At 37.4% G+C, this 22,794-nt stretch overlaps 1 protein-coding gene across 1 annotated transcript in view; it reads right to left on the bottom strand.

Moving 5' to 3' along the window:
* Positions 1-275: 275 nt before the first annotated feature.
* The window catches only part of nf2a (NF2, moesin-ezrin-radixin like (MERLIN) tumor suppressor a), a 56,470-nt gene continuing 33,951 nt past the window's right edge, over positions 276-22,794 (bottom strand). The window contains exons 12-18 of the mRNA XM_073839853.1: positions 21,627-21,749; positions 20,402-20,518; positions 20,210-20,310; positions 12,429-12,534; positions 9,547-9,674; positions 8,467-8,626; positions 276-1,053 (exon numbers count right to left, since the gene is read on the bottom strand). Coding sequence (XP_073695954.1) covers positions 1,003-1,053; positions 8,467-8,626; positions 9,547-9,674; positions 12,429-12,534; positions 20,210-20,310; positions 20,402-20,518; positions 21,627-21,749 — 786 coding nt within the window. The 3' untranslated portion in view covers positions 276-1,002. The remainder of the gene's footprint in view (positions 1,054-8,466; positions 8,627-9,546; positions 9,675-12,428; positions 12,535-20,209; positions 20,311-20,401; positions 20,519-21,626; positions 21,750-22,794) is intronic.

Raw genomic sequence — 22,794 nt, 5'->3', positions numbered from 1 at the left:
CATAATGCAGGTTTTTTCTGCCTGTTTTATCACCTGCCAGGTGAAAATTGTACGTCTAATCACTGAAAAATAATAGTTACGTGATTTGAGGTATCAATCATGCCTGTGCCACAATCAGCGCAGGTTGGGTTGCACACTAAAGTGTAATACTAAATAGATGTTCAAAGGCATGTTCAAAGTGAAGTATGAACATCAGTAATCCATTCAAAAAAAAACAAAAAAAAAAACATCCAAGGAGTATATTTAAGATCATTTTCATTCATTTATTCCTTTGCACAAACACATTTTCAAAAATAAATTCAAAATTTTAAAACATTGTAAAACACTTCAAGCGGAGTAAACAGTAAAATCCCAAATATTTCATGTGTAATAGTCTTCCAAATAGTGTGATCCCAAAGGGTTTTCTTTCCCTAAAACATCCTGTGCTAAACTATCCTCTGGATAGCAAGTAAACTTTTATACTGTAACATAATTAGGTTTAATTCAGCCTTTAAGAATGAGCAAACAGCTACATACTGGACCCCAAAAAATAAACTCTCAAACTAATACGGCTCAAGGGTGCAATACCACTGCTTTAGCCAATTATTCTGACACATATTTATCGAGAGAGACAGAGATATCTGCTGTGCAACTTTAGAGATGAATTAAGGATGCAGTGCAGAGATATATGTAGTCACAGTGTGTGTACAGTGCTTAACCATACTGTCTTCATAATGGGTTTCTGGCCTCCTGCAGACAAAAGGACATTAGGAAACAGTGTAACGTAGTGTAACTTTGTATGTGAATGTGGGGTGGTTTGAAAAGCTCCTCTCAGTCTGTAGTTCTAATTTCATGAGGTTTTGGTCCTCTTAGTGTAATGTAAACTTTACCTACATATACATTCTTCATCATCAGAATGTGCTAGGATCATATAAGAATGAGTCACAGCCTGTTAGGAATGTAATAAAAACACAACAAGACATCATTCACATGTTCAAACACTAGTCCAATGTGTCTGGATGGCTATAGCTCCTGGAAGAAGGCCACTCTGGATTTGGTACTCTGTAGAGTGAGCTGTGGAGACAGATTAAAGAAGATTGAGGTGTGTAAAATATTGTGCTCAGGTCCAAAATGATGATCTTCATGTATATGAAGTCACAAATAGGATATAAATAAAATATACATTGTTTTAGTTTGGGCTGCGAAGAGATTAAAATAAAGCACGATAAACCACATAATTACTGCAGACAATTAAATGTCTAAATTAGCCATATACAGTCAAGCCCGAAATTACATTTGAACAAAAAGTGGCATGTCCAAAATTATTCATACACTTCTCAATAATCAATAGAAAAGCCTTGGGCTATTACAGCAATCAAATGCTTCCTATTATTGCCGACCATATTTTGCATGTCTCCACTGGTATTTTTGCCCATTAATTTTTAGTGATGGGCTCCAACTCTTTCAGGTTGGAGGGTCTTGTTGCCATCACCCTGATTTTTATCTCCCTCCACAGATTCTCAATTGGATTTAAGTCAGGACTCAGGCTGGGCCACTGCAAAAAGTTAATGTTTTTTTCTGCTAACCATATCTTCCAACACTTTTGCTGTGTGTTTTGGGTCGTTGTCATGCTGAAATGTCCACTGGTGCCCAAGGCCAATTTCTCTGCAGACTACCTGATGTTGTTGTTGAGAATTTTGATGTATTGCTCCTTTTTCATGGTGGTTTCAGGGTTTTTGTTTCATCTGACCATAAAACAGAAGACCAGAAGTCGTCTTCTTTGTCCAGATCAGCATTTGCAAAGGTTCAAGTGGGCTTTTGTGTGCTTTATCTGGAGAAGTGGTGTCCTCCTTGGTCTGCGTCCGTGGAACCCAGCGGTGTGCAGTGTCCGTTGGACTGTCTGCCTTGAGATGTTGCCACCAGCAGAGCCCAGATTCATCCAGATGGCCTTGGTGGTGATTCTTTTGTACCTCTCTCACTATCCTCCTGGCCAGCAAAGATGTCACCTTTGGCTTCTGACCACGTCCTTTGAGTTTTTTCATAGTGCAGAATGTCTTGTATTTTTTAATAATACTTTGCACTGTAGCCAATGGAACTTCAAAACATTTAGATATGGTCTTATAGCCCTTTCCTGACTTGTGAGCAGCCACAATGTGCAGCCGCAGGTCCTCAGTGAGCTCCTTTGTCTTTGCCATGACCGTCCACAAACCAACAGCAGAGAGCTTCTGTTTTTCACCTGTTGAGTTGATTAAAACAGCTGTTCCCAATTAATCAGGGTAAGTAGGATACTTTAGGACATCTTGGACTATTTGGAGTGGTATAGAACTTTAGATTTTCCCATAGACTGTGACAGTTTGCAAAGGGTATGAATAATTTTGGACATGCCATTTTTTGTTCAAATGTCAGTAAAAGCTGAGAAGTATTTTTTCCACAATGATGCCTCTTGTACATCGTCTTATTATATTTTGGGAGAAGCCGGTGTCATTTCCGGGAAAAAAAAAAAAAAAAAAAAAAAAACTTGCTGGTTGAATAAAAGTAACTTTAAGTCAGAATTTGTCAAGGGTATGTGTGTGTGTGTGTGTGTGTGTGTGTGTGTGTGTGTGTGTGTGTGTGTGTGTGTGTGTGTGTGTGTGTGTGTGTGTGTGTGTGTGTGTGTGTGTATATATATATATATATATATATATATATATAAGATTTGTTACAATACAGACTAGTCAGTTTTTTTTTTTCAGCAAAGATGTGGTAAATAGATAAAGAGTGATAGTAAAGACTTATATTGGTAGAGAAAATTCATATTTTCAATAAATGCACTTCTTTTTAACTTTTTTTATTAAATCAAAGAAAAAAGTATCACAAGTTCCAAAAAAAATAAAGCAGCACAACGGTTTCAGCACTGGTAATAAATCAGCATATCAGAATGATTTCTAAAAACAAAAATGTGACACATAAGACTGGAGTAATGATGCTGAAAATGCAGCTTTGCTTCACAGGAATAAAATATATTTGAAAGTATATTTAAATAGAAAACCAATATTAAAAATGGCTTTTTTTCCCCACAATATTACCATTTCTGTATATTTGATCAAATAAATACAGCCTTGATGAGCATAAGAAACTCCGTAAAAAAATCTCACTTATCCCAAACTTTTGAACAGCAGTGTATATTTAAGTTCAACATTGAATACATTTCTGTACATTACTGTTTTAACTTTGGCAGCTATAGTGTTTAATTATTTATGCTCATGCCATGAGAAACACTAGACATGTATGACATGTTCAATACCTCGGAGTCATGCACAATTCATAGCGAGAGAGAACGAGAGAGAGTGAAAGAGAGAGAGAGCGAAGGGAGCATGTGTCTCTGATCAGCTGTCACTAGTCTGTGTGAACTCACTGACAGTGATGTTTAAAGACACTTTAAGACAGAATCCCTTATGAAAAACTGGTGTAAACAAACAAGAAGAGACGGAAGAGAGATGCAGAGATGGGAAAATGATGAAATTAATGCAATATGAAGATGGTGCATTTCTGCTTCATTAATGAATCATTCTGTGGGGATTTACAGCCAAGGACTCTCACCCTGAAATACCTCAGTCTGCTTAGTAGTTACCACACATGCTCCAGACATCTTGAGTTATAAATGTCACTATAAATATGCTGTTCATAATGAAGACATAGGTATTTAGAATCTGTGGTTTGAAAGCATTAGTGGATCATGTTCTTTGTTAATGTGATGAACACACCAGTGGGGCAACTGTGTGAACTTGAGTGGAAATGACTTCCAACATCCACCAACAAAACATCTTGAGACTAGTTGGTTTGAGGTAATTGCAAAAAGGCCTGAGAAAAGTGCAATAGGAGTGCAGACTGCAAAGCTCACGTAATCCGCCACTGATAACGGCCGGATGCTGCAAGTACAGAATCGAAAGTACAGAAACATGGTGGCCTCCAGCAGTTTAATCACTGTTGGTATGGATGCTGTGATGACTATAAGGAATTGAGTTTCTTATTTATTTTTTAAGAGGCACTTTTTATCCAAAGCAACTCCAGGCATACTGTCTACAGGAACAATTGACTCAGTCACTGGTCACTCCAATTCATAGAGCTTTAGGTATTTACCAGAGTTTGAATCTAAGGCCTTTGTATTTTATAACAGGGTTCGTACAAATACAGTAAAATAAAATTCCAGGACTTTTTAAGGACTTTAAACACTTGGTTTTTCAAGGACTTCAATCAGAGATCTCACTTATTGCTTGATGTTTATGGTAAAAAAAAAAAAGATTTCTGAACCCGCTTTAAAGTCCCGATTGGAATCAAATGATTGGCGATACGCAAAGTTCCGATCTAAATCGAATGATTCACAATCAATGCTCCGAAGTCATGATCTGAATGATGATTGGCCCCGAATCATGAATCATTCAATTCACGGAATGATTTGAGAACCCGCTCTGAAGTCCCGATCTGAATCAAATGATCAGCAAAAGGCAAAGCTCCGATCTGAATTAAATGATTCACGATCCATGCTCCCAAGTCATGATCTGAATAATGATTCGCCAACCAAGATTTCAGATCAGGACTCGCAGATCAGGAGGGGATCGCGAATCACGAATCAATCTGAATCAAATGATCAGCGATAGGCAAAGTTCCGATCTGAATCAAATGATTCGTGATCCATGCTCTGAAGTCATGATCTGAATGATGATTCGCAAACCATAATTTTAGATCAGGACTCGCAGATCGGGAGGGGATAGTGAACTTACGCATCATTCAATTCACCGAATGATTCAAGAACCCGCTCTGAATCAAATGATTCACAATATGCTAAGCTCAAATCTAAGTTGAATGATTTGGGAACCCACTCAAAACTCCTGATCTAAATCAAACAATTTGTGATATGCAATTTGAAGGCATGATCTGAATCAAATGATTTGCAATACACAATCCGACTGGAGCACTTCAAAACAGTGAACCAAGTTGCAACAAAATTAAAAAGAATATCTCTGTTAATTTGAGTTTTTTTTTTTTGCTAATTGCTTGAAATGAAAAGAACTCATACATTTGAATCAATTAGAGCGGTTGTAGCTTAAATGATTCACTCAGTTGATTTGGTTCATCTGCTCCTCTTCACCTACGTTTACCCAACATGGCCAGTACTACTACTGGTTTAGCTCGATAGTTTTATGACATAACTGAAATAAGCAAAAAAATGAAGAAAAAAAAAGTTTTGTTTATTTTTTATTTATTGCTAATACATTGTCTGAAAGCTGAATAAATAAGTTTCAATTGATGTATGGTTTGCTATGATAGGACAATATTCGGCCGAGATCTGAAAATTATCTGAAAATCTGGAATCTGAGGGTGCAAAAAAAACCAAACAAACAAACAACAACAACAACAAAACTTATTTGGACTTTAAAGGGGATTTTCTCAATATTCTGATGATGTTCTTAGCAATGCATATTACTAATCAAAAATTACGTTTTGATATATTTAAGGTAGGACATTTACAAAATATCTTAATGGAACATGATCTTTACTTAATATCGTAATGATTTTTGGCACAAAAAAATAGAACATTGTGACTCATGCAATGTATTGTTGGCATTTGCTACAAATATACCCGTGCTACATATGACTGGTTTTGTGGTCTTATTTCCTTGACAGATCTTTACTAAATGTCTATCACTTTTTAGAATCAGTGACTTCCTAAAAACATTTTCAAGGAGAGAAAAATACATCAATATCAACGCTTGCCTCTGCAGGTTAGTCGACTTTTAACTTATACTTATCCATAATTCAGTACAATTAACAAAGGAACGCTTCCGTGCCACTGCTTCGCTGGGGATTTTGATAGATTACCGCATAAACACATTGAGAGAACAGGTGAGCCTGTCAGTGCATTAAGACACTCTCACTACATCTCTGTCCCTCAGGCTACAGCTAGCAGCGGGACGCACTAGGCTACGGAGAGAGCACAGCCACGGCCATTAATCATTCCACCGGGTTGACCTGGAAAGCCAGCGACCCTTGTCACTTTGCTCCAAGGTCCAGTGCTCCAACTACCTGACCAAGGGTGATTTACAGCGAGTTGGACGGTGTCCCGATACAGGCTTTCGTTGCCGGATCAGCACCGGCTAAGAAATCAAACGGTGTAAGACCGAGCTGGATATTCTAGCTACTGTTAGCGTGAGAGCTGTAAAACAGTTCCCCTAAAGTGTCCGGCTTAATTTGCTCAAGCTCCACTTCAATTAGACAATCACATAAAGGCAGACTGACTGAACACACGGAGGGCACTCCATCCATCCAAACAACCGATCACAACACAGGAATCAATTAGCGTAGCGCTAATGAGACAATTTCACACGCTGCAGGAAAAGATTCTATGGCTAAAATGGAGCTTTTAATCTACCGTTTCATAAGGCTTGATGAAAACGTAGCTCAACCTTTCAGAAAGAAGATGAATAAATTCTTTCTGGATTACTGGTGGTCGGCAGCATGACTAACCATATATGATTAGGATCATATTTCATATGAACTAGCACTTCTGAGAAATGGTGCTACAACACAAAGACGCTTTAGTGGGTTTAGTGAACCTGTACAGTATGTCAATATCTTAGACACAACTTCCAATGTTTTACAACTTGGATAAGGCGTAAATATTGCAGAGCAACTTGCTGGAACAAGTACATATCTGTGTGTATGCTGAAGCTGAAGATCATATATAAAGGGTCCTATTATGCTCTTTTACAAAGTCTTTATTTTGTCTTGGGGGTACACTAGAACATGCTCTCATGCTTGGTGGCTTACTTCGTTTAAAAGTATACATATCAAGCTTTCTCTAGATATATTGCTCATGTCTCTGTGTTGTGTATTCTCTGAGCTTCAGTTCATTTATTTACACTTTCTGAATGAAGATCACGGAGACCAACGCGGCAGGCAGTACACCCTGTTTGTTTTCTTTATTTTGCAAAATCACAATTTTTTTTCGTTATTAAGTGTATACAAATAAAAGCAGACACTTTACAGATTAAATTAAATGTACTGCTCTTATCTGTACGACCAGAAATTACGGAGTAATTGAAGTTCCTTTTGGGGTTATCAGAGAAACTGCCACAAAACGCGCCGGTGCGTTTGTCAACCCCAGAGGGTTAAATGAAAATGAGATACTGCTCACTCCAAAACCTTTTGTGTAACTGGCTGCACATTACCAACAAAAACAAAACTAATCCACTGTGTCCTCAGTAGCTCTCATGTTGAGTAAAAATTTGGCATCAAATTGAGTGTGTTCAGGTTTTTTGGGGATAGGACTGAACGATATAGCCAGAATGATAAAATTCCTATTTTCTGTTGATCTAATATAATTCCGATATCGATATGAACATTACTAAAAAAAAAACTACCAAGAATGCCCACAACATAAGTCTGTACCTACAAACTTCTGAAAAATGAATTAAGTAACTAACTATATTTTAGAAAACAAAAATCTGTACAAATAAATTTATGTTCACCTTTTATTTGTATTTAGCTTTCATACAAAAAAGAAATGTCAAATCACTGTCAAATAAACCTAAGTGAAAACTAAAAAAAAAAAAAAAAAGCAACAAAAGCATGTTGTCTGAGACAGCTTATTGAAAAGGCAAATGCACACTCTGCCAGCAGGAGGCGCTTCTGGGGTGGCAAAAACAGCAGTTTTCCCAATAAGGGCTGTTTATAAAGCAGTGCTCCACTCATACATGCTGCTTTATCAGATAAAATGAAACTGCCACTGCCAGCTTTTCTGAAGACAGTTGGTTCCCTACAAAGACACATTCATATAAAACACCCATGCTACATTTTTTTTTTAATTTGTGAAATGCACAGTGCTCATGTTTATTCAGCGAAGTCAACTGGCACAAATAAATGGGAAACACTGATCATGTATATCAAAATATCGGAAATGTGTTTAAAAATCACATCAAAATTGTTATAAAAAAATATTTATTTCGATATATACTGATATTGAATTATCATCCAGCCCAATTTGGAAACTAAAAAAAAAAAAGAAGTGAAAGGCTATTTTCTTCTTGTTTCCTAATTTAAGAATAAAGTTAAGAACCTTTATATTTTTGACCTTTTATATCTTTGCGTTTATATGACAAAATTTCTTCATTTCTTTCTTTAGTAATTTTTCATGAATCCGGCCACAGACGTGCAGATTACAAATATAATAAATAGTCTTAATACAGCTTAGTGACTTTGGAGCCATCAGCTGTTGTGCTCAAGTGGGTAAAGAAGGTTCTAATACAGTTTGCAACATTTCCTGATCCTGTTCCCCACTACCATCTGTCATTGCTCAGCAATTGTTAAAAGAAATAATAATGAAAGGCAAAATATTCAAGAACAGATGGAATGTTTTGGTAGTTACAGCTTTACCATGAATTGTAATGGTTAAAAACCTTGTACTGAACCACACAATTTCTGGCTTTGTGTATGATGCATTTAACCCACCTTTTTAAAGTTGCTCTGCTTGCTGGTGCCTTTTTCAGTGTTTTCATTATGTAGGATGTCTAGAGGCGTTTCTCGCTCCTTTAGCTTTAATGACTCAATCTCTGTCTTCAGTTCGTTTAGCTGCTCCTGAAGGTGTTTGCTCTTCTCCATATACTCAACCCTGACAAACAGGACAGACACATTGTGTAAAAAAAGCTGCTCTTTTGGTCTCCCTCTGTTTTAAGGTCTATTCAGACTTTTTCAGTTTATGTCTTTTTGTCACTTCCTTGTTTTGGTGCAAACAAGCATTTGCTGAAAACAAAAACTACTGTTCAAAAGTTGGGGGTTGGCAAGATAAATATTAGCCTCATCAAAATTCTTTAAAAACTCTTATTATTTTATATAACTCAGTAAAAACTATCATTACAATTTAACCACCATTTTCTATTTTCATATATTTTCAAATGCAACTTATTCCTGTGATATTTCCTTAATATAATTTTAATTCCTGTGGTAAAGTAGAATTTTCAGCATCATTACTCCTTTTAGCACCACTTGATCATTCAAAAATCATTCTAATATGCTAATTCGCTGCTCAAGAAACATTTCTAAATATTGTCAATGTTCAATACAGTTTTGTTGCCTAATATTCCTGTGGAATCTGTGACATTTTCTTCGATAAACAGAACAGCATTGGTTTGAAATAGAAAGTTTTTAACATTGTGCATGTCCTTACTGCCATTTGTAATCAAGTTAATGCATCCTTGATAACCCAAACTTACCACAAATTTCTGAATGGTAGTAAAAATAGAGCTTAGATTTTTAGGAAAAATCTTTTAAAAAATCATGATTAAAATTTTTTTTTTGGCTTTTCAAAACGTAAAATTGTATTTGGCCAAACTGAAAGTGGTCAAGTAGAACTGTCTAAACAAACAAGGTGTCAGGGAGTTTACTTTAAAACAAATCCACTACTCAGTTAAGCATCAGCAGAGAGGACAAACTCCGGCTCAGTTGATGTAACTGACTCAAAAGGTTTGTACAGATGTGCCTGCAAGAGAGACTGATCAGGATGGACTGATGCCTGAAATAGGCTGCACTCACTTCTCCTTCTCGATCTCCATGGACAGACGTTTCATGTCCGTGTCTTTGAAGTCAAAACTCAGGTTCTCCATGCTGAAGTTGAAGTTCGGGCCATCAGCAGGAAGAGCGTTGGCAGATAACGGCACAGGCTATGCAGTAAAACAGAGAAAGAGGAAGGGAATGAAAGAGAAAAACATGTTCAAAATGAGCTGACAGGGCTAAATAAGTTATAATGCTAAATACATTTGCAATCAAAATTATTTGATTATAATAATATAATCAAATAATTTGACTGAGACTGCAGTACTTCATATTTATTCAACCCCTATTCAACTTTGCTGTTCTTAGTCACAATTGTCTTAAAACATAATTAAACCTTTAGAAACTACTAGAAAACAGAACTAGCTTGAGCTGTAACAAGGGACAGCCTTATTCTTATTCCTTAGTTTAAAATGCTTTGTACCAGAAAACCTTTCAGTGTGTTAAAGAAAAAGCACAATACCATAAAATGTTTGATCAGAAAAACTGAGAAATCTTGCAACGTACATCGCAAGATTTTCAAGATGACCCAATAAAAGGTGGAAAAAGATTAATGCAGAGCATAAGATGGACACAAGACAAGCATGGCTTTCATATTGGGGTATCTTGCCGAAAACCATTCTTGACCAAGAGCAACAAAAAACGCTCACTTGTATATACTAAAATTAATTTAGACCTGTGGAGTTCTGGAAGTATGTTTTATGGAGTGGTGTGATCAAACTGGAACTATTCTGACCTATGGATCAGCGGTATGTCTGGTGCAAAAAAGGCAAAACTTATGAGCTGAAGAATCAAATCTCCACTGTCAAACACTGATGTGGATCAGTCCTGTTACGGGGATGTTTTACTGTTGCAGGATGAGAAAATCATGACCACATGGATTCTTTGAAATATCAGACCATTTTGGCAAGAATTGTGATGGCTTTTGTTCAAAGACTGACGCTTATGATCAATGAACTTTCCTGCAGGACAATCATCCCAAAGTATACATCCAAATCTGCTAATGCTTGGTTCAGGGATCAATCATAAAATGCTCTTGAGTGGCCCATTCAGAATTTTAAGAAAGCAGTGGCAAAGTGAAAATCACAACTTCTCAGAATTACTCAAATGTGTATTAATAAACTTTCTCTAACAGATGGCTTTGTTGAATTGTTTTCACAAAATTTTGTTCTCTGCAGCAAAATGTCTTGCAGGTCAAGGGGGTTGTATAATTACGATTGCATAGGACAGAACAAATTTAAAATCAACATTAAATTCAACTTCTTTTTACTTTATTTTTTTCCATTTGATTATATAAAATGTTCACCAACTAGAAGATTTAGACAAAAACATGCAAAAGAGATTAAATGAAGTCACCCCAACTTTGATTTCATGTAAGCCTAACATGTTAAGTCAACTCCAGTCACCTTTATTTCTATAGAGATTTATACAATAGAGATGGTTTCAAAGCAGATTCACAGAATTAAACCTTAAAGCAGGGGTGTCAAACTCAGTTCCTGGAGGGCCACAGACCTGCAGAGTTTGCTCCAACCCTGCTCACATACACACATACTATGCAGTTTTCAATTAAGCCTGAAGGACTTGATTAGCTGGATCAGGTGTGTTTAATTAGAGTTGCATCTAAACTCTGCAGGGCTCCGGCCCTCTAGGACCTGACTTTTGACACCCCTGCCTTAAAGTAGAAGAATCAATAAATTTCAAACTTCAAAAATGAAGTACATCTACAAAGCAGCTTTAGACTGTAAGATTTGATTGGTCAACCTGATGATCAGTGTGGTGACTAGGATTTCAATTCACCTCAGGCAGGATGACTTATCTAAACAAAGTCAAGCTCCAGTTTGCCTTATCAAACGACCAAAGGAAGCTTCAGGGCAAAAAAATTCTTGGTATAGACATCAATACCCGCAGACAGCGGCAACGCTTTGAAATGCCTCCGGGAGTTTTAAGTGGTCGAACAGATCTAACATTAGCCACCCATAGAGAGAGCTAATGTTTGAAATGATACGCTGACCTCCAATCACCTCTTAACTCACCGTGCATGCAAAATGTGCGGATGAGCCACCAGTTGGATTTTCAAGAGTATCCGCAACTCTTTCAAAGAGCGGAAGAGCTCAGCTCCAAAGTGCTTAGGCTAATAATTAGAGAACTCATCGTAATAGTGCTAAAATGTGGTTTCCAGGTACAAAAATGTCCTCCTCTGAGATTTATGTAGAAAAAATGAATTTTTTCTGACCTCAATTATATCTATAATCCACATATGAGATTTAGGACAATCCCTCAATAGTCGTCTATTTGAATCAGATGTGAAGTGCACTCAGTCATCATGCGTATTTTGAACCTGGCGGATATTCACAATGCATTTAATGGAGGAAGTTAACTGTGGTCTCTCGCTAGCAGTTTCTGAACACATTTGTAATCCAATTCCGAAAAGCATTACAACTATGTCATGCAATTCCTGGGACCCTAGAGGTACCCACCTAACCATTTTTTTAAGCTGGACAGCTTAATATGAATATAAATATTCCTTCTAGATTGCATTAAGGTGGTTATTGCGAGGCTAAAACACTCTCGAAGGTTTCCCTGGACAAGAGGGGAAAGTTTTCTTGCGAGTAATGGAATGGTTGTCTGATGCAACTTTAGTTTAAATAAATTATCTTGACATTGACAAATGGCCAAGTGGCTAAATCAGACTAGCGTAAAAACCCATAACTGTGCAGGGTTTAAAACCTTTTTCTCAGTAAGATAAAATTGGACCAGAGTCGGACTCCAGCAGGATTAAGAATGACAAGCGTTGATGTAACGTCATCTGTGGAGATGTTGGAGAATGCTGTAGGGGAGCGGTTTGGTAAGGGATGGTTTATTACCGAACACGCCGATTTGCTGGTGAGCTCCAGTAGTTTGTTTTTGGCTTTGCGCTCTGATTCTCTTGCCTCCTGCAGGTCCTGTTTCAGTTGGTCGGCCTCTTTTGCCCTGAGGAGAATAGATACATGGGTTACTCACTCAAGGTTTGAAACCTTTGAAGTGGACACAGTGCTGGCATCTCCAAAGCACAAATTCAGCTGGAAATGGAAAAATGGATACTCAGATCAGCAGAAAATTGAGACTTTCACAGGCACCAAATCAAACAGCTATGCCAGCATGCACATCAACAGAGTGCCACATACTAAGTAAAGGCACAGCAGATAGCTTTGAGAGGGGCCACCAGCAAACATCCAGCTGTGAGAGGGAGATCTGGGATGTCTTTTATAATTCAGGTTCACATACTGAGATTTGAATAATAAATTATAGATATTGCTTGTTTTTTAGCCGAATCAAAACTTTTAAATCAAAACTGATTTTAAATAGACTTCAGTGTTTTAATAAACTAGGGCTGTCATGATTTCTCGGTTCAATTCGAGCACTCGATTTAAAAAAAAAAATAGTTGATTGTATTTTAACTGTGTCGAGTAACGGGCAAATTACCAGAAGTGGTGCTTTCCGTGGACAGGAATACACGAAATGCATTATTAGACCGCTTTCCAAAGCTGCATGACATATTAAACCCTTTTAAAATCATAATAAAGCATATTGCCATTTTGAATTGACAAACCACAATATACGCAATGCAGGTTTAATATATGCACTTAATTATTTGCAAGCGTGTAGGGTTACGTGCATGCGACATGATTTCAAAATAAAAGTTTAAACCTCTACTTTGAGTTTACATGTTTTGATGTCCACATATTTAGGCAATTACAAGAAATTAATTTGCTCTAAAGTATTAAAGATTTATTAAACAAAATATTAAAGATTTTAAGTGGATATTTTAATAAAATGCTAAGTCAATATTAAACAAGGATTAAATTGCGCAGTAAACTGTAAAAAAATAAATAAAATACGCCCTATGCAGTCATTTGTTATAATGAGTAATGTATGTTAGCTCTAATGTTTATAATACATTATATATTCTAACAGTTTTGTTCACTACAACCATATGATTACTTGCTTTTGATACTTTATATTAACCAGCCTAATTATTGTTACCTCATTGCCATTATGTATGTATTTTAAGTCATTTTAAAGGCTATTTAAAAGGTCTATTTTTATTACAAAAAAGTATCATAAAGATCAGATTACTTGTTTAATTGTCAGAATAATCAAGAGATTACTTGAAATAATCGTTAGTGACAGCCCTATAATGAACTGACACTTTGCCAAAAAAAAATAAATAAATAATAATAATAATAATAATTTTAATTGTACTTAAATAAAAATAAGCAAGTGGTGCTCAAAAGTCAATGCCATGATGCAAGGATGTTGCTGTGCCTTTTCAGATTTACGTTAGTACTATTTCTACAGTATTATAATATTTATTAATATTTTGAATTAGCTTTTATTTTTCATACTTTCAGTCATTTTAATATTTAAAAAAATGTCATTGTTATGTGCTTTAGTCATTTGTTATGTGCTTATGTTATTTTTATTATTAAAGACATCTATTTGGCTTTACTTTTATTTTAGTGATTCGAATGCTTCAACTTAAACTTCTTTCAGTTACATTTTTAAATTTTGTTGTAATTTATTTATTTTTATTTACATTTTTGAGAATGTAAAAACAACATACAAGATAAGCATTATTTTAATTAACTGAAATGATTCCTAATTTTAAATTTTAACATTTATAATCAAAGTATGATTTTATGCATTTTTAAATAGAAATTTATTTTCAAAATAGAATGATACACTTGAAAAGTAGCACCCACTTGGCTATTTAAAAAGATGTCATACGGTTAAAAAATAATAAAATAACCTTTTAAACTCAATTAAATATTCTTTTATCATTTAACCATTGGTGCACCATTAATTATTATTTAAACACTAAATATATCTTTTAACATATCACCATGTCAAGCAGCTATATCCAAATAAGTAGGCAGAATGTGTGTGTGTGTGTGTGTGTGTGTGTGTGTGTGTGTGTGAGAGAGAGAGAGAGAGAGAGAGAGAGAGAGAGAGAGAGAGAGAGAGAGAGAGAGAGAGAGAGAGAGAGAGAGAGAGAGAGAGAGAGAGAGAGAGAGAGAGAGAGAGAGAGAGAGAGAGAGAGAGAGAGAATTGAATTTTAACAAAACTTTTATTACAAATACATCTCACAGTACAATTAAATTACACTGTGCATAAATATTAAGAGCAACCTCAACTCACAATGGATGTGTAAAAAACAAATCACCTTCAGAAACAGAACACAAAGCCTCGTTGCAACACCAAATACCTTCAAAGGTAATGAGATCATCCATTTGCTTGTAATAAGCGAAATCAATCAATATTCTTGCTTTCACCATGTTTGAAAACATTGCTACTACATTCTGCCCCAAATTTTGCTCAACTTTCTTTTTCCTACTTATATAAATAGCCAATTTTGCTTGGCCTAAAACACAATTTAACAACTGACATACAAATCTATTTTTCAACACATATTTAAAACCCAAAATAAATAACACAGTAGAAAAAGTTTCATTACACCTCTGAAAAATGACTCCTAAAAGCAAAAATAAAGGCTCCAATCTTACACATTTTACAAAAGCATGAAAGATGGTTTCTCTCTCAGTGCAAAAAGGACATTGAGCGTCAACCTCAGGATTTAAAACAGAAATAAAAGCATTCACGGCGACAGCGCCATGAAGAATTCTCCACTGTAAGTCACCTGTCTTTTTTGTCAACGGTGGTTTATAAAGTGCTCTCCACTCAGGTTTTCTGTCTACATTCAATTTAAAAAAATCACGCCATGGAGTATCAATTTTCTTACTTAACAATTTTTTGTTAAAAATAACAACACAATACTTATACAAACTTCTGCCAGAACAAGAAAAGAAATCTACACACAGAGATTGAACAGTTTTTAAAAACACTCCAGAGACCTCTTCTAGATTCGGTGAAAGAAACAGACAAGGAAAGGAGTCTTCAGGATCTGGTTCACATCGACCATCACCATACTCAACCAACAAAAGTCTTTCCGTTGCATTAAGAAGCTTCTGCCACTTCACCAATAGTTGTGCAACTAGACGGATTGATCGAATCTCCAGATGTTGAGCCGTTGCTTCATCATTCATGAAATCCATTCCTGATACTTTCAGTAACTGTCCTAAAGTGATGATTTTACTGTCAGTGAGTGTCTTATTAAGTCCTGGGTACAGTCCACTGGCAGACAAATCCAGACGTGCTCCGCGGATTAAAGGCTCTTCTAACAACCAATGAAGTGACTCTGAATCCTCTGTTTTTTTTAAAACGAAAAGACTCCACACCTTAAAGAGGTTCCTATAAAAAACTGGTAATCCAGAAGTGTTCAATTTCAGTGGGTCGAGTAAAAAAAGAGTTTTATCTAGTCCCAGATTCTCAAGTTTACGTAAAATCACATATGCAACAGCACACCATCTACATTTAGCTGAACCAAGAAGAAGTTTTTGAATGAATTGCATCCGAAAAGTTGCTACTCTACTTTGAAGATGAATTAAGCCCTGTCCACCCTCCTCCTTAGGCAAGAATAAAACATTCTGTGGGATCCAATGCAATTTATCCCAGAAGAAGTCTACTAAAATTGCCTGGATTTTTACTAACAGATGCGATGGAGGATCAATACATGCAACCCTATGCCATATTGAAGAAGCAACTAAATTATTTATTATTAATATACGCCCTCTATATGACATTTTTGGAATTAACCATCTCCATTTCTCCAGGCGGCCTTTAACTCTTTCAATAACTCCTTCCCAATTCTTTTGCACTGTTAACTCATCACCAATATACACTCCTAAGTATTTAAAACCTGATTTTCCCCAAACTAACCCTTTAGGGAGATCTGGTTTCCCACCTGCCCACTCACCTAAAATTAAGGTTTCACTTTTACTCCAGTTTACATTGGCAGAAGATAGCCCTTTAAAAACTTTAAGTAAACCTGACAAAACTTGGATATCACTTTGCTTACTAATCATAATTATGACATCGTCAGCATAAGCTGACAATGTAAGACTCCTTACACAGTTTGGCAAACATAAACCATAAAGTTTGACCCGTATTTGCTGCAAAAGTGGCTCTATTGCCAAAGAGTAGAGCATACCCGACAATGAACACCCCTGCCTGACACCTCTATGAACTTTAAAAGGAGCACATAAACCACCGTTCACTTTCAGAATACTCTCAACGCCACTGTAAAGAACTTTAATACAACTTATAAAATTTTTACAAAACCCAAAAGCCTCTAAAACTCTCCACAAATAGCGATGTTCCACACGGTCAAATGCTTTCTCCTGGTCTAATGAGATTAACCCACAGTCTAGATTCATCATCTTGGAGACCTCTACAATATCCCGAATCAAAGAAACATTGTCAAATATTGACCTACCAGGAACACAGTAGGTCTGGTCAGGATGGATGACACCATCCATCGCTCCTGCTAGCCTATTAGCCAAGGCTTTCGAGAGCAGTTTGTAATCGCTACAGAGTAGCGAAACGGGCCGCCAGCACTTTATGTCTGTAAGGTCTCCTTTCTTGGGCAGGAGGGTAAGCACTGCTCTACGGCAGCTCAGAGGCAGCTGGCCTTCAGCCAAGCTTTCATTCACTACCTCCAGAAAGTCTTCTCTCAGTTCTGACCAGAAAGACTTATAAAAGTCTACTGGCAGGCCGTCAATGCCCGGCGCCTTTCCAGACTCCATTCCTTGTAGAGCCTTGTACATTTCGCCCATACTCAAAGCACCAGAGATCTCAGCATTGACTTCCTCAGACACCTGGGGTAAGTCGCTGAAAAAATCGCTGTCATTCCTGTATTCTGGCCCAAGTTCGTTTTTATACAGGTTTTCATAGAACACAACTGCTCTCTTGCGAATGTCCGCAAAATCTGTCAATAAACCTCCAGACTCAGAGCGCAGAGCATGAATGACTCTGCTCTGACCGTTCTTTTTCTCCAGGTTAAAAAAGAATTTGGATGGAGCATCCATTTGGTCCACACTCTGGAACCTTGACCTGACCAGAGCCCCCTGTGTTTTGATGTTCAATAAATCAGTCAACTGTGTCTTTTTCTTTGACAATGAATCTAAATACCTCTGGCCATCAGTTGACTCAGCTAACTCTAGAAGTTTTAAAATGTCAGTCTCCAAGGTGTTCATAATCAAACTTGTCTCTCTAGTGACGTTTTGAGTATACTGCAAACAAAATTGTTTTATTTGGGCTTTCCCAAAATCCCACCACTGTCGTAGAGACTTAAAAGAACCCTTTGTGGTTCTGAACTCATCCCAAAACAGTTTAAACATGTTCTTAAAGTACCTGTCACTTAACAAATTAGTGTTAAGCTGCCAGTATGCACTTCTTGGTTTAACGGAATTTAAAAACACAGAACACAGCACCATACTGTGATCAGACAAACTCACTGGGATAATTAAACATTTCTTTACAATATTACAGTGATGCTTAAAAACATAAAACCGATCCAATCTTGCCAGCGAGATCACACTGTCACGAACATGAGTCCAAGTATACTGTTTTTGTGCCCCATTAACCTGTCTCCAAACATCACATAGCTCATGGGTTTTGACAAGCTGGATCAAACGATTACGAGACGGCAAGTGAGGTTCAATATGGTTTCTGTCCAAGTTTGACTGTGTACAGTTAAAGTCACCACCCACGAATAAATATTCTTCTACACAGCATTTCTGTAAGACTGAACACAAAGTATTTAAAAATAACATTCTTTCTATTGGTGCAGTTGGAATATACACGCAAATAAAAACAAAAATAAAATTCTCAAAAATAGCTCTTACTTTTAAGAGCCTGCCCTTGACTACTTCATCAACCTGATAAGAAGTTGGATTAAAAGCTTTAGAAAAAAGAATAGCCACCCCTCCGCTAACAGAGGTATTGTGGCTCAACACAGAGACCCCGTCCCACTCCTCAGCCCAATCAGATGCATTCCTTAAGTCACTATGCGTTTCTTGCAACATAAGGACATCTATTCTTTTTTGTTTAACTACTTGAAACATAGCTGTTCTTTTTCTTATTTCTCTTATTCCATTTGTGTTTAAAGTCGCAATACTCACTTCACTCATACTTGGAGAAATAAAAGAGACTAAGACACAAATTAGCACTCCATAAACACACACCACATTACTAGCCAGGCTACTATACTTTCTTACTACCATCATGGTCATTGTCAGAAGTAAGTTTTCTCACAATCTTTTTTAGTCGATATAACTCCTTGTTTGTAAACAAACTCTCCGACATAAAAAACCTGGTTTTATCAACGAACTGCTTCGTGTCAGAAAAATAATCAGCTACACAGACCCCTCTCTTGTTTTTAGTAGCTTTTAAAAACAGTTTAATGTCTTCCACTTCACAACCTCGACTAGAGAAGTCACACTGAGAGAGACTGACGCTAGAATCAGAAGATTCACTGTCACTTTCACCACAACAAGCATCCATGTCAGCTTTCTTAGCTCTAACCGTCTGAAACTCGTCAGATGTTTTCCTTTTCGACGGAACTTTGAAATCGATCTGCTCTGTCTCCATTTCAATGCCATCACAAAAAGAATCGCGCAGTAAAACATTAGGTAAATTAACACTTTTTTGCGTATTCGATGTTTCGACATCACCCGGTCTATTTTCCTCAACCACATTTTCAGGTTCATTTACCTGGATCGCCGCACTCTCGGCCGCGGGCGGATTTTCTGCAGCTATGTCCTCCACCGCACCTGCCCCCGCTGCACCCGTCTCTGTCGCACCTGTTCCCGCTGCACCTGTCCCCGCCACTCCCGTTTCTGTCGCCGGCCGAACCGCGTTTGACGGACCAGCCTCGACTGGCTCCCTAACATTAATGTCATCAGCCACTGCGCCGTTTTCCGTATTTTTCCCAGGACAGGCACGGAGCAAGTGGCCCGCTAATCCGCATTTAAAGCACTTCATCTTGTCCGTGGTAACATAAACGACATAATCAAACTCGTCCACTTTTATATGCAGAGAAAGATCTAAATCCTCGTCATCTTTTAGGATCATGTAAACGAATCTCCTAAATGAAACCACATGTTTCAAAAGAGGAGATCCACTACCAATCGGTATCATTTTAATAGGTGAGACTAATTTTCCATATCGGGATAAAGTTCCCACCAAAGTTTCATTGCTAATGAAAGGCGGCACGTTCGACAACAAAACTTTTTTTGATGGCATAGAAAGTGGTAGAACATGAGTAAAAAGATTCTCAATCACTATACCATTCTCAACTAGGTCATTTGCCTTTTCAACAGAGCTAAGAAAGATGATAATGGCACTGTTCATTCTGGAGGCCGACATGATATGTTCATGCCCAACAACCTCTCCTGCAGCCAGGCAACAGTCTTCCACGCTCACCGCGGCCGCCACTTTTACTCCATGGCGCCGCGTGAGTTTACTCAAACCTTGCATACGTGGGGCCGTCATGCTGCCCGCAAAAAAAAGACGGTAGCACGCGGCCCAAACCAACAAATACACCACCACTTCTTAACACTAACCTAATCAAGAAAGAAAGAAAAAAAGAAAGAAGAGAAAAAAGAAAAACATTCACTCACAAGCTCCAATTCGCACGCAAACGCTCCTCTCACACTCAACAGTCACACGTCACACCGGAAGAGAGAGAGAGAGAGAGAGAGGTCACCTCCTTTCAGACTCTTCTGCCATCTTGAGTGCAAGCATCTCAGCCTCTAGCATCTTCTGTTCCATGAGTCTCCTCTCCTCCTCAGTGCGAATAGCTGTCACCTTTATAAAGAGTAATTCAGAGCATGATCAGTCCCTCAATGCTCCTAAAGGATCTTCTATGAGCAGCTGGTGTGGGCAAATGCTCACTAACCTTAATACGCTGTATCTCCTGCTCAGCCTCGGCCGCTTTCTGAGCCAACAGCTTGGCCTCCTCCTCAGCGATTTGTGCCTTCTCCGCCAACAGATCTGCAGTCTCTTCAGAGCGTAACTGAGAACAGAGAGACCACACGCTTTGCACAGATGCACATTGATCATTTAATGTCTATGCTGATTACCAGCATTAGACTGTAAAAGTTCAATGTGTTACACCAATGCAGCATTACTAATAATGTAAGCAGTCTGAATTATTCTATAAAAATTAAACTTTTTGCTGTTTAACATGATTCCACACCATTTGCGTAACACCTCACAAAAAAACTGTTACATAAAGCTCAGTCTAACACATTTACGTCATCTGCATCACAGAAATTGTGCCACTGGGTCAGTCTTTTCTTCTCAAAATATATCTCTCAAAATAAATCTACTTTTCAGCAAGAAAAGTGAGAAGAAGAAAAAAAACTCATAAATATTTGAAAGAGAGAGAGAAAGAGAACTCAAGCAAGGATATGAAACTCTCTGATTAAAAATAATAAGACCTGTTCTAGTCTGAGCTCTGCCAGAAAATTATTTGAATTACCGGTATGCTGAGCACAAACTATTAGAATGCATATATCAGTTGTACTCGCACTTTTATCAGTTTAAAAGCCAAATTTCTTGTTTGCAAGAGCCAAAACACCCTCAGAATGTGAACTGAACATTAAGTCTTAAAATCCCATGCGAAAGTACAGAGATAAAACAGAAATACAGCCTTACAAACATTATTATATGTAATAATAAAATACATGTATTAATATTTAGGTGGGATGGGAAAACAACAAAACAATAAATGCAAATTTGACTTAGACCCTAAAGTAGCTAACATGAAAATGTTCATATATTTATTTAGAATATTACTCACTGATTATGATTTATGTTATTTATAATAATAATAAAAGTAATAACAATTGTATTATTATTATTATTACTTTTGTACTGATATTTCTGACATCCAGAGATGCTAAGCCAAGTTAATTATGATTGATTGGTTAGTACGAACTAAAACCGACAAAACCTGCTACAGAAGAACTTTTAGGAAAATAATGTGACGTAATAAACCACAACATCACCAAGAACAGTAGGGGCCTCATACATCAAGGCATAGATGCTGGTGTGGTCAAGCAAGCACTAAAGCGATTATGGAAAGTATATTTAGTGCGGGTGACGTTTTAGTTTCTCACCAGTGCCTCATTGGCCATGTGAGCTTCGTCCTGCAACTGAATCAATCTCCTCTCCAGTTCATCACGAGCTCTTTCTGCCTCCTCACGCAATTGTTTCTCCCTCTCCAGTCTCTGCCGCTCCATCTACAGAGAGGTGCAAAAAGCTCAACCATATTTCACCAGGATTGCAGCGCTGCTAAATGGGTTTAGTGGATCACAAATCCAGCACCTGGTTAAAGGTGCCCGGAGGTGCAACAGGAAAATCAATGCATATGGTGACCATGAAGTTTTAAGATTTACTAGTGAGGGAGAAAGGATTTGCTTGAAACTTCCCAAGCTCTCCAAAACAAGACGATAGTTTCCCATAAACGGCAATGATTTATTGTAATATGTCTTCACATACTGTACACTACTGTTTAAAGGTTTTGGGACCAATACCAAAATTTATTTTCAGAAAAGAAGATTTAAAGGGTTAGTTCACCCAAAAATGAAAATTTGCCCATAAGTACTCACCCTTCAGGCATCCTGGGTGTACATGACTTCCTCCTTTCAGACAAATCCAATCAGAGTTATACAAAAAATTATAATGGCATTTCCAAGCTTTAAAATTGCATTGGTCGGTGTTTCTCTTTATCAGTCCAAAACAAGTCCAATAAAGTGAATCCATCCATAATAAAAAGTGCCTCACATGGCTACGGGGGGTAAATAAAGGCCTCCTGTAGCAAATCGATGCATTTTTGTAAGACAAATATCCATATATAACACGTAATAATCACTTAAATCTAGTTTGCGCTCACTGTTGTACACGGAAGCAGGTCTGGGCGGATGACGGATTGAGGTCCGCAGTGCGCATGCACCGATCAGAAGAGATGAACACGATCGTGCCATGGAGAGATCAAAACAACGGGCACGAATCAGATGTACAAAATGAGAATTTGTAAAGAAACATGACAGAGGATTTCGATATAAGCCAAAAGGAGACTGTTTATCTTTTGCTAAAGTAAGGAAACTTTGCTTCCTTTGCTCCTGTAAACAAACATGGCATGCGTAACGCCGACGTCCTACGTCATAAACCTGGAAAGGTGAACAACCAGTTGGTGCAAGCTAGATTAAAGTCATTATTATGTGTTAAATATGGATATTTTTCTTACAAAAACGCATCGTTTCGCTACAGGAGGCCTTTATTCAC

The sequence above is a fragment of the Garra rufa genome, chromosome 5 (assembly GCF_049309525.1).
Source record: "Garra rufa chromosome 5, GarRuf1.0, whole genome shotgun sequence".
Taxonomy (NCBI): domain Eukaryota; kingdom Metazoa; phylum Chordata; class Actinopteri; order Cypriniformes; family Cyprinidae; genus Garra; species Garra rufa.
The sequence above is the reverse complement of the archived record's forward strand: the minus strand, read 5'-3'. Positions and strand labels throughout refer to the sequence as shown.